This window comes from Solanum verrucosum, unplaced genomic scaffold, assembly GCF_900185275.1.
Source record: "Solanum verrucosum unplaced genomic scaffold, falcon-dt-bn FXZP01000238.1, whole genome shotgun sequence".
In the NCBI taxonomy this organism is placed as follows: domain Eukaryota; kingdom Viridiplantae; phylum Streptophyta; class Magnoliopsida; order Solanales; family Solanaceae; genus Solanum; species Solanum verrucosum.
Genome location: NW_026020630.1, coordinates 2,666,720 through 2,679,579, shown reverse-complemented (window position 1 = coordinate 2,679,579; position 12,860 = coordinate 2,666,720). Strand labels below are relative to the sequence as shown.

The 12,860-nt window shown below is 35.0% G+C and overlaps 2 protein-coding genes across 2 annotated transcripts in view; one reads left to right on the top strand and one right to left on the bottom strand.

The window, feature by feature from the left end:
• Window positions 1-8,012, top strand: part of LOC125811895 (receptor-like protein 7) — a 108,426-nt gene extending 100,414 nt beyond the window's left edge. Inside the window, exon 3 of the mRNA XM_049491443.1 lies at window positions 7,423-8,012. Within this exon, the coding sequence (XP_049347400.1) occupies window positions 7,423-7,982 (560 nt within the window). The 3' untranslated portion in view covers window positions 7,983-8,012. The remainder of the gene's footprint in view (window positions 1-7,422) is intronic.
• Window positions 8,013-8,311: 299 nt separating this feature from the next.
• LOC125811415 (elongator complex protein 6) lies at window positions 8,312-11,357 on the bottom strand. The gene is made up of 5 exons (XM_049490892.1): window positions 11,094-11,357; window positions 10,594-10,666; window positions 9,577-9,785; window positions 9,299-9,445; window positions 8,312-8,733 (listed from the first exon to the last, which is right to left on the bottom strand). The coding sequence occupies exons 1-5, from the start codon at window positions 11,304-11,306 to the stop codon at window positions 8,611-8,613; spliced, it is 765 nt and encodes a 254-aa protein (XP_049346849.1). The 5' UTR covers window positions 11,307-11,357; the 3' UTR covers window positions 8,312-8,610.
• Between the last annotated feature and the right edge of the window lie 1,503 nt (window positions 11,358-12,860).

The window sequence follows — 12,860 nt, the reverse complement described above, 5'->3', positions numbered from 1 at the left end:
TTTTTAGAATGGGATTATAAACTTTTCATATTTTTATTCACAAAAGGGGTTTCCGGTCACCACCACCCCGGAATCCGGCGAAGCTCCGGCAATACAAAACCCCGACCCAAAACCTTCATTCTCTTTCCTTCACTGTTCATCCTTAAAGAAAAGACCACCAGATCTTCACCTAAAACCCACTCCATTTTCCTTCTCTGCCAGACCCCAAACCAACCGCTGGAACCGCCACTCCAAAAACCCCTCCCTTTTTCCGTTTTTCCGGCAACCAAACAACCACAAACCCCATTACCAACCCATCCAATCCACCGGAACCCCACCAGGAAACGGACGACCAAACGATTCCCTTTTTTCCGGCTAACTCCAACCAAAACCACCAAATTTCACTCCAAACGGGTCAACAACAACAAGCACCACCTCAAAGGAGCGGCTCCGGCTTCGGTAAACAACAATCAGAAGTTTCAAACTCCGGGATCGGTAACTTTTATCTCTTTTATTACTTTGTTTCTTTTTATTAAGGTCTGTGTTTACTGTTTTAGTGTTCATGAATGACGTTTGCATCCATTATTTTGTTTAGTTTATTTTGACTATTGTGATTAGCTATTCTTAATTAGTTTGTTTATCTGTGGCTAATATTCTTGATTAGTTTGTTTATTTGTGACTAATACTAAATTTATTATTAATTAATAATAGTTTGTTTTCTCTGAATTTCTTAAAATGACACAGTGATGATTTTTAATTGTTAATTAAATGAAAGAGTGTTGGTTGGTGTGATTTTCTTTAAGTTGTTGATTTATTTTACCATATTATCATGCATTTGCTTTTTTTTATTATTATTATTATTATTATTATTATTATTATTATTATTTATTATTATTATTATTGTTGTTATTATTATTATTATTAGTAGTAGTATATTGTTTATATTGAATTATATATGCACATTGGGTTGCGATTGTTTTACATTTAAAATTGATTTTGTGATATCCTAAGCTGTAAAGATTATTATTATGGAAAAATTACCTAACTACACATCCTTTTTTATCATATTTTTTATTACTCCCTACCATTCTAAAAAATTACAAAAATCCCTCTTTTCCATAATTTCTCTCATTTTTTTGGATACATCACTCTATACTATCACCCAAAGATTTTTTGTCCTTTTTCCACACCTAAAATCACTCAATGATATCACCAATTATCTCCATCACTCTATTTTTGAATTTCAAATCTTTTCTCTTATTTACCAATTGCAAGTTATTGAAGAGGTGGTTCTTCATCTTCTTCTTCATCCATTTTTTTTTCTTTCCACTTCATCCGGTGTCAATCGTTTTTTATATTTCTTTAGTTTTTCATCTACAAATTTAGTCGAAGAAGGATGCATCTTCAACTTTAAAATTGATTGTGAAAAAAACACCCAAAAAAAGGAGAAAAAGTCCAATTGTTGGTGGCACCGGTAAGGGCTTTGGATCGAAATTCATGGGTGACGTCATTGTTGAAAGTGAAAAAAGGCTACGGGAGTTGATACAGAGCAAAAGACAAAGTGTAGAAGGATTTCTTCATCTCTTTTTTTTGGCTTTCAATAGATTGTTGACTTTTTTCAGATTTTTTTTGTTGTTCATCTTTTTTCTGATACATATGAGTTCAGTTTTCTTAATGATTTTATTTTTCTTTCTGTTTCTTAAATTAATGTATAATGCATTTGTTTCAACATTATGATACATTACAATTTTATCAAGAGTGGTTGGTGGCTCCGATAATGTTTTGGGTCAAAATCCATGGTGACTACAAGAGTTGATACAGAGCAAAGGAGAAAGTGTAGAAGAATTTCTTCATCATTTTTTATTTTTTATTGCTTTTAGCAAATCAAATTGTTGATTTTTTTTTGTTACTTTCAGCAGATCTTTTAATGTATCTCGTTGAATTTAATTTTTAAATTAATGTATATTTTGTTCGTCTCACCTTTATGATACATTACAATTTTATCATGTACAATATCATTTTCAAATATTAGTTTTGATACATAACCCTAATTTATTGAAACACAATTAGTATGTATCATGTTTATAGTTATGTATTAGATACACAATTATTACAAATTTCGTTATCTTTTACTACTGATACATACACCCAACCTTATTCAACTAATAGAAGGTTATGTAGTTGAAATAAGGTTATGTATCTGTAGACACTATCAAAAATTACTATTGATACATAAATACTAACATTATATAACAAAAACAGTTTGTATCATATTCATAGTTATGTATATGACACATAACTTTGTTATGTGTTATATAACATAGTTATGTATTAAATGTTGTGATGTATCACTTGTTGTTAAGTATTTGCAACACTGATTTATATAAATAATGTATATCATATATTTTTTTGTATATTCCTAAAATTTTTACTATTATTATTTGGTATTTTAGTTTCTAAATTTGTTATATGCTTGTTGGGTGGGTTTGACTTTGTTTATGAGGTTGTAGTATTTTCTATTGAAAGTTCATCTTCTCCGTAATATTTCACTATGTATGCTCACTACCTGTCTCATTAGTTTATTTATTTATTGTTATTTCATTTTTATTTATGTTTGGCTACTGTTAATTTGGTTAGAATGGATGTCACACATTTTTATTTTTATAAGAATTCTGAGTGAGTTATATTGTTAATGTTTGGTCATTGTTTCTACTTTATGTTATCTTTTTTTATTTGATTTTGTTTCTCTTAGTTTTTTTATTGGATTTTGTATTTTAAAAAGTGTTAAGTTAATTGGTCAATGAGAAAATCTCTCCGTCGATTTTGGAGGCCTTTACATCGTAAAAGACGGAAATTTAGTTTAATTTCATATATTTTGTTTGTTCAAAATGGCCGATGAAGAAATTACTGTTGATTTCTAAGGCCTCCCATGTTAATAAGACGGATTTTTATTTTTAAATTAATTTTTGATTCATTTATTTTTATTCATATTTATTTATAACTAACACTTTTACTAAGTGTCTTTACAGGTACCCGAAGGTGCTTCCTATTGAAGTTATTCGAATTATGTTCGAATTATACTCCTATTTATATTGTATATTATTGACGATAGGCAAATTTAGGCCGATTCCTATATTATTGTTTTATCATATTACTTGTGTATATTGCATGTTTATCATATTTGTACATTATTTTATTCTCATCCTCAATTTGAAAAAAATGAATTCAGTCGGGACCCACATTTGTGGATTTCGAAGGATGCCTAACCCCTTTCCTTCGGAATAACTTGAACCCCTTACCTAGAATATCTTGGTTTCGTAGATTAATTAATTGGTTTCCTAGTTTTCCTAAAATTAGGTGACGACTCCTTTAAAATTCTTTTAAAATTGAATCAATTGATTATTTTTTGAGTCACCGCGACGTTTCGCCCTATTTGAACAGAGTAGGGATGTAGTAAACACTTACCGATTCCTACTTTGATGGGAAAATCCCAACAGAAATCTCATACCTTTCCAATTTGGTTTCACTTGATCTTTCTTATAGTTATGATTTACAACTTGATGAGAGAACATTTGAAACAATGCTTCACAACTTCACAAATCTGGAGCTACTTTCTCTCTCTTATGTCAACATCTCATCTCCGATACCTTCCAATATTTCTTCTTCCTTAAGGCACCTGGATCTTCATAATACTAATCTGCGAGGTGTTCTCACGGAGAGCTTTTTTCTTCTTCCAAACAGCTTGGAAACGCTCTATTTGAGTTGGAATGATCTTCAGTTCCTTGAATATCTTGAACCTCTATGGATGTCAATTCTCTGGTGTCATTCCTGATTCCATTGGCAACCTAACACAAATTAGGAAGTTGCGGTTTTGGGGTAATCATTTCACTGGCCATATTCCTTCCACAATCTCTAAATTGAAGCACCTCACACATTTAGTTCTTGAGTCCAATTCCTTTTCAAGAGAAATTCCAGATGTTTTTTCTAACCTCCAAGAGCTACGTTATTTAGATCTTTATAGTAACAGTTTCATCGGTTCGTTTCCTTCAAGTACATGGAACCATATGAGAATTTCTCTTACACATCGTATGAGAATTCAGTGAGGTTGGTAATCAAAGGGCACAATACTGAGCTAGAAAGAATCAGCACAATTATGACAACCATAGATCTCTCAAGCAACCATTTTGAAGGTGTCATTCCGAAATCACTAAAGGATCTCAGCTCACTTTGGCTACTCAATTTATCCCGTAACAATCTCATAGGTCATATTCCAATGGAACTGGGACAATTGAATATGCTTGAAGCATTAGATCTCTCCTGGAATCGGCTCACTGGAAAGATTCCAAGGGAATTGACAAGAATGAACTTTCTAGCAGTCTTAAACCTCTCTCAAAATCATCTCGTTGGACCAATTCCTCACGGTCCACAATTCACACATTTGAAAATGAATCGTATGGTTGCAACCTTGATCTATGTGGTCATCCTTTATCAAAGCAATGTGGAACGAGTGATTCATCACATGTTCCTCAACCATTGGACTCCGAAGAAGATGAAGGCGATTCATATCTTTTTAGTGGATTTACGTGGGAATCAGTAGTCATAGGCTACAGTTTTGGACTCGTTGTTGGAACTGTTGTGTGGGGCTTCATTTTTAAATATCGTAAACCAAAATGGTTTGTCGAATTTTTTGAAGGCATTTTCCCCAAGAAAATGAGAAGGTCAAAGAAGAGAAGGCCAAGACAAAGGACATAATTGAAGATTGAACTTTTCTATTACTGTTTTTGCTTTTTAATTTTCTGTTTGTTGTTTGTATATGTTTGATAACAACTTAATTGTATGTGTTAATTTAGCATCAATGGTTGTTCAAGTAAAGCATTTCTGATGATTAAAACATATTAGATGGACACCTTCCTATACATTTACTCAAGCAACTTGACACTTCTTGACCTTTTATGATTGTATGGATTCCACGGAAAAGTTGCACAAAAAATTTATTGCATTTGTCCAACTTGGTTTCACTTGATTAAAGTGTCCCCTCTTGTTACTATCTCATCCATGGACCACTAATTGGTTCAATGACTTCAAAATTCTACACTCTATTATCAACTTAAAGCAGCACAACACATCTGGACTTATTATGATCGTATAGATTCCATGAAAAAATTGCACTAAAAATTTATTGCATTCATACAACTCGACACATCATGTCATTTGACTTAGTCAATCAAAGTTTCTCTTTTTGAACATTCTTGTGGGAAAACTAGAAAAATATGGCTGATAAGTTGGAAGTCAACAAAAGAGATGTTGATGGGACAATAATAGCAGAGAGTTCAATTAGCTGTAAACAACTCAAACAAAAATTATCGCTCTATTTACGTAGTATAATTTTTCAACGAGGGAGATTTAATTGAACCCCTTGCACCTCTATGTCTCCGCCCCTAATCAGAGTGTGGAGAAAGTCAGCCCTTTAACTCTATATATACTGTGGATTATGATTGATTTTGTAAGAACATTTTGTTATCTGCTAAAAATAAACAATGGGACGTCTAGTTTTCTTTTATTCACTTCTCTGTTTTGTCTTCCTAAGTCAAAGCTTTTCTTCATCCTTTGTGCAGCATCTTTGCTCTCCCAGTGAAGCTTTATCTTTGCTTCAGTTCAAGCAACACTTTCAAATGTCCGACAAGTACTCTAGACATTATAGTACTTCTCTCCCAAAAGCATCGTCTTGGAATGAGAGTACGGATTGCTGCACTTGGGGCTGGATCACTTGTGACATGTTAACTGGTTATGTTATTGGCCTAGACCTTAGTAATGCAAATCTTAGCGGAACTATTCATCCTAACAGCAGCCTCTTCCAACTTCATCGTCTTCAGACGCTAAACCTTGCTTACAATAACTTATCTGGTCTCATTCCTGATTCCATTGGCAACATCACACAAATTAGAGAGTTGGATTTTGGTTCCAATCATTTTACTGGCCATATTCCTTCAACAGTCTCAAAATTGAAACATCTCACCCGTCTAGATCTTTCGTTTAACTCACTTGGAGGTAAAATTCCCGATGTTTTCTCTAACCTCCAAGAGCTAGTTACATTGTATCTTTCTTATAACAACTTCATCGGTCCATTTCCCTCTTCGATTTTAACATTGACACGTCTTGAAAACTTAGACTTGTCGAGTAATTCCTTGTCTGGTCCATTGCCAAGCAATGTCAGCATGCTTCAAAAGCTAGTTGACCTGGATTTTTCTCACAACTTGCTAAATGGAACAATACCATCTTGGGTGTTTAGCCTCCCTTCTTTATATATGTTGGAGCTCCATCATAATCTATTCAATGGACTATCTGATGAGCTCAAAGTGAATCGAGCAGTAGGGCGTTTAGATTTGAGTTATAATCAACTCAGTAGTCCTGTTCTTCGATCACTTCAAAATCTCACAAACCTTGTAAACCTTGACCTTTCATCAAACAATATCACCGTTGATGAGGGAACACAAATCACTTTTCCTAGACTAGAAATTTTGCGGTTATCATCTTGTGAACTGAAGGATTTTCCACAGTTTCTAAAAAATTTAAAGACACTTCGGGTCATAAATCTTTCTAACAATAAGATTCGTGGTCAAATCCCTAACTGGTTTAGCGGGATGAGGTGGGACTCGTTGTTTCACCTAAACCTTTCATATAATTCACTCAATGGTCACATAGATCTATCTCATTTCTATAGTCTAGTGTCTCTTGATCTTAAATTTAACTTCCTTCAGGGTCCACTACCTTTATCCATTTGTAACATGAGCATCATTAGCCTTCTGGATTTATCACACAACTACTTCAGTAACTCGATTCCAAGTTGCTTGGGTAACATGACTCAGCTAACGGTGTTGGACTTAAGAAGGAACAATTTCACTGGGAGTCTTCCACCGTTATGTAGTCAACACACTTCATCGACTACCAGTATCCTGAATGGTGATGGTAATCAATTGATGACCATTATCTTGAATGGTAATCATTTTGAAGGACATGTCCCTGTGTCATTACTCAACTGTGTTGGTTTAGAAGTTCTTGATATCGGGAACAACGCTGTAAATGACTCATTTCCAGCTTGGCTAGGAACTCTTCAAGAGCTGCAAGTCCTTATATTAAAGTCGAACAAGTTCCATGGACCTATAAGTACTAGGCTGAGGTTTGGGTTTCCCAGGTTGCGGATTTTAGATCTCTCTCATAATGAGTTCAGTGGCTCACTGCCTGCAGAAGTTTTTCAAAACTTCAAAGGAATGATCAAAATAGATGACAGTGACAAAGGTGAGATCGAATATATGAAAACATCAGACTCATTTTTTGTTATGTACGATGATTCAGTGAGGTTGGTGATCAAAGGAAACGATATAGAGCTAGAAAGAATCACTACAATTATGACAGCCATAGATCTCTCAAGCAATCATTTTGAAGGTGTGATTCCGAAAACACTAAAGGATCTCAGCTCACTTTGGCTACTCAATTTATCTCATAACAATCTCAGAGGTGATATTCCAATGGAACTAGGACGATTGAATATGCTTGAAGCGTTAGATCTCTCTTGGAATCAACTCACTGGAAAGATTCCGCAACAATTGACAAGGCTAACCTTTCTGGCATTCTTAAACCTCTCTCAAAATCACCTAGCTGGACGCATTCCTCAAGGTTCACAGTTCAACACATTTGAAAATGACTCATATGGTGGCAACCTTGATTTATGTGGTCCTCCTTTATCAAAGCAATGTGGAACGGGTGATCCATTGCATATTCCTCAACCATTGGAGGAAGAAGAAGAGGACGAGACATATTTTTTTAGTGGATTTACATGGGAATCAGTAGTCATGGGCTACAGTTTTGGACTTGTTGTTGGAACTATTGCGTGGAACCTCATGTTTAAAGCTGGTAAGCCAAAATGGTTTGTGGAATTTTTCCAAGGCATTATTCCCCACAGAAAAAGAAGGCCAAAGAAGAGAGCTCATAGAAGACGGACTTAATTTTTCGTTTGGTGTGTGTATATGTTTGACAGCAACTTAAATTGTATGTGTTCCTTTCCTACTAATCTTGAGTTAAGAGCAGTTGATAAAGAGCTATTATCTAGTTGTTGGGAAAAAGAGAATCAACTAATAATTACTGGGTCTTCTAATCCACAAGCACAATAAAAATATTAACCACTCGGGTCACGTCACTGTAGTTTTTCATGCTATAATCAAATTAACGTAAATCCAGTGTATTGTTTGAACTTCGAAAAAAAAGTGAAAGTCCCGTTGATTGTACACCATGATAAGGTGCACTTCATAGTATGTGAAACACAGCACAAGTATGAAAAGAGGCATTCCAAGGTAACAGAAAGCAACTGGATTTCCATAACAATAAAACTCAGAGAAATTCTGGCATCTACAACATACAGAGCCAACAAGGGCGAAAATGAAGGTAAAATTTGGTTTCTATGCCTTTCAAGTAAAGATTACCATGTCAGGACGACAGAGATCAAAGATGAATATCGTTTGCTCCTCACTCTTTGGTTATCTTTGTTTTTCTGCCAATGCTTTGGGATGCAATCACTGCACCCTTCGGTCTATAATATGCTGGCCAATGTTCAAATGCAATGAACATGGAATCTATTCAAGTCTGAGTCCCAGGATAGAAGTAGTCTACGATGTTTTCCTTGACTCTAAAGTGAAAATTGCGAACCTTAGAACTTGAGTCTCCCAAGTCACAAACACTTCCTTTATTTAAAACGGTCAACTGCAGGGGAAAAAGAGAAACAAAAGGAGAGAAATGAATTAACAAGATGGACTAAAACACCAAGTGCATGTTATCCCAACGAGTCATTTGATTGCAAGCAATCACAAGAATACTGTTTTCAGCTAAAAGCCGCCACAGATACTGCACTAATTCTACGTAAAAGAGAGAAGGCTATTACAATTTCTCGACTTTCTTTTAGCTCTTCAACAATTGAAGTTCATAAACGGACCCTTAGGGTCACACAACTGACCAATCAGGTTATTCGGTAAGGACGATCAGTTTTCAGAACACAAGCAAATCCCATCTCATATTCGCTAAGAGTGTGACCACTGGATTTTTTTTAAAAATTCTTTCTTTTTGGGTAAATGAGGTTTGTGGATTATAAAAGGGAAAAAGAGAGACCGAACAAAAGTTAGAAAAAAGATGAATAAAGGTTCGAGGCTGAAAGACAAAGGAGATAGTCTTCTAGATTTTTCCTTCCTTTAGTCGAGGAGAGAAGGTGACACAGTATCAGTACGACTAATGTATATAGGGGAAAGGATAAAAGGTAGTATTAAAATTATACCTGTCCATGCACGTCACTTGCTAAACCAGTTGCCAAAGGTTCTGCCTTGATTATCACATCAGCGAGGTACTCCGGTTGCAAGATTAACGGCAGCGTATTTGCACTGGAATAGATATCCTCGTGATTAAGAGTAACAAAGGAACAGCCCTGGATACAGAAATTATTAAGATCGTAGCCCATGCTATTGACTTTTTCCTAATTACCAAAAGAAACTATTGATCGTAGCTCAAACTATTGTTTGAATTAGATGCAGAGTAATAGTGGATAAAATTGCTCACATATTTTGCTTTCAGAGTGTAGCAGTAGTGTAGAAAATCCAACACGTGATTTGATAAACCATTAGCCGCCACTTCAATAAGGGAGATGTCATCAATCATAATAGTAATGGTTCTACTACCTTCAAGTGAAGAATATATCTCTACCGCTTTCTCAATTTCCCCATACAATGCAAGCAATCCATCTTGTCTTGTTTCCTTTCCATTTCTGTCTAATCATGAATTGAGCGCAAACAACTAAGAGGATCAAGTAATGTTAAGACAGATCGGTAGAATTAAAAATCACTCTCATAAAGAAGTACTCCCTCTGTCCCGGACAATTTAAGTGTCTTATACTTTCATTTTTGGTTTGTCCCAAAAAGAGCATCTCTTTCTATATTTAGTAACTTTTTCAATTCCAATTATTACATGGCAAGTTTAAGCACAACAATTAAATGACTACACACATCTTTAATTTAAGGACCACAAGATTCTAAAGTCTTCCTTTACTTCTTAAATTCCGTGTTCAGTCAAACTAAGACACTTAAATTGGACGGAGGGAGTATTGTTTAAACACAAAAAGGCAGTGCAGTATGCATGTAACACTTCCAATTCATAGTGGAACCCTTCTGGGTGAATTTTAGAACTATTTTTTGTCTCTTTATTCGATAGAGATGCATCGGTTCCCAAAAGTTCCTAAGAATCAAGTTTTCTACATAGGTAAACAGAAGACAATTGATAAACAGCTCTCAAAATGGACAAGCAGCACCAAAACATCGTAAGAGCTATAAATTCCTATTTCACTTGAATATAGGTCCTTTAAACTTTTGATTTTTTTTCTAAGTAATTAGGTCTTTTTATCTCCTCATTAATGGTGTCAAAATTCACATAAAATAAGCAAAGAGACTGCTCATTATGTCTTCTAATCTCCTTGATGGGACGTTAAATTCTCACAAAGTACACAAACAGACTCTACTAAAGCTTGGGTAAATCAACATTACAAGAAAATAGCTAACAAAACTTTCTGCTTGACATCTTAACCTGGGCACTCCAATGTCAGCATGTCAAGAAATACGAATCTGTGAGTCTTCCTATGCACAGTTAAGTTGCAACCCTGTTTAGGAAATAACGAAAAAGGGATTGTGAGGCTTTAAAAGTATGCAGAACTAAAATATTCCATTAAAATGACTGACAAAAATAAGAAAAACTTCTGAAAAGTCAAGAACATTTATCCTATTGTGTAAAGGATGATGCTAGATGTCAAGAAAATTTGAATCCAATCCTAGTCAATTAGAAGTTCAAATTTTGCTTACTTTTTTATTTTAATTGCACACAACTGTTGATAGATAGATATGAAAAATGGCTATCCAAACTCTTCCGATGCAGCAAAGTATGTTAACTTACTATACCTAATTGATAAATAGAGGTGAGAATACATATTGATTAACAGGATAATTCTATATAAAAGCCAGTACTTGGTGAACGCCAGGGGGGTAGGTAAGTATTTTGTCATACAATAAATGGAGTGAGGGAGAGCTGACCATCTTTCGAAGGATGCGTTCATAGTGAGAGAAAGGGTGGGCAAAGGCGATGAAAATGACAACATCAGAAGTGTCAGGATAGAGAGAGCGCTTAAGGAAATGATGGAGCACGAAGGCACCGCTTGTCTCAACACAATCCTCCACCACCACCACTCGCCCACCTTTGCTAATGCCAACCGCTTCCTCCAGCAGGTTTGCACGCGAATTATCCATGCCTAAAGGACTCTCCAAGGAGTTTTAGTAAAATATTTCCCTGCCAATATCAAACAACAACTACTATTATTCAAGTGACCTTCAAATGGGGATCCAAACATAAAAAGACATGATTATTATCAACAACATACCCAATGAAATCCCACCAAGTGAGGTTTGGGAGGATAGAGTGTACGCAGACCTTACCACTACCTCGTGGAGATCATGATTATTATCCAACTAAATTAATCTAAACAGTTGCACCCAACGGTGTTCCCGAATATTCAATAAAGTAGATTGAGAATCACGAGTTCTCATGTTCAAATTATAGCAGATTAAAGGCCATTCCAATCCATATTATCTATCTATCTTTAGTTTAAGACTATAGTAATCAAAAAAGTACTCTTTTTTAACTGCTTCAACTCCGTGTTAAGTCAAAACCAAACAAACAAATTGAATTTTCTTAAACTCCGAGCCAAATCAAAATCAAACAAACAAATTGAAACGGAGGAACTATTTGATATGAAGTATAAAGAGTGAACCTGGGCAAGCAGATTTTCGGATAACAAAGTAGATCCTCCAGCACAAATACAACAGAGACGGAGAAAATACCGTTGGAATCTGGACACAATCTCAACAAATCTCGCCGGGAAACTCGTCGGAAACCTTAAATCCTCTGTAACCGGAGGTTTTAAGGGATTAGAGCTGGTGACATTCGCCCGGCCCATCTCTATCCACATGGGCCTTTAGAGTTTAACGAGTTGGGGTAGGCTGGCCCACTAATTGAATGGGCCTTTAAATGATCAGTCCAATCTAATCCTAAGAGGATCGCGGGCTGGGTCAGTCCTTCATTATTCTTAGATACGAGAGGCTGAATATAGTGGGTATAAGGAGAGGCACAAGTAGGCGGAAAAAATATTCAAGAGAGGTGATTGTTTTATATTTAAAAAAAGAAAACGACGGGTTTTAAGAGTCACCACTTAATTTTTAAAAAAAAATTAAGAAAACTATTTTTTCAAAAGATTAAAAACAAAAAATCTAATGAAAATCTTTAAAGGGGGTTCGGGGTTCATATTAATGTTTTAGGAAGGATTTAAAGGCACCTAAAACATCCGCTAACTTGCGGTTATCCAATAATTAACTATTTGGCTAAATAATTTTTAAAATAAGCAATGCTTAACTAATTAAGAAGTAAACTATTTCAAAAAAAAAATTAAAAGAGTTAACTTAAAGGGGAAAGGGAATATTAAAAATATTACTTAAAGTAAAACATTTTGCAAATTGTTCTTGAAAGTCAAGTAAAAAATATTTATCAGTTTTAAGTAGTTAATTCAAAATGGTTATCTTTGGGGAATTTAAATTAGGAAAAAACTTTAAAATTGACTAACACATAAGCGAAAATAATTAAAAAAAAAATTGAATGAATATAGAACAACTAAAAGAGAGAGAGTGTTTTGGGCCCAAGTCTGGTTTTCTGTCCGCCTGGGCCAGTACTTGGATTCTATGGCTGGCTAACTCGAAAAGGAAAGGGTTTGAGCCTTTATGGCTCTCTCAAAATGCAACGGAGATGGAGAG

Coding starts and splice junctions, on each gene's coding strand:
- LOC125811415 (XM_049490892.1), bottom strand. CDS start 11,306: ATGGATAATTCGCGTGCAAACCTGCTGGAGGAAGCGGTTGGCATTAGC. Junction 10,667..11,093: donor AACGCATCCTTCGAAAGATG/GTCAGCTCTCCC, acceptor TTTCCTAAACAG/GGTTGCAACTTAACTGTGCA. Junction 8,734..9,298: donor CAAGTGACGTGCATGGACAG/GTATAATTTTAA, acceptor TTTCCCCTGCAG/TTGACCGTTTTAAATAAAGG.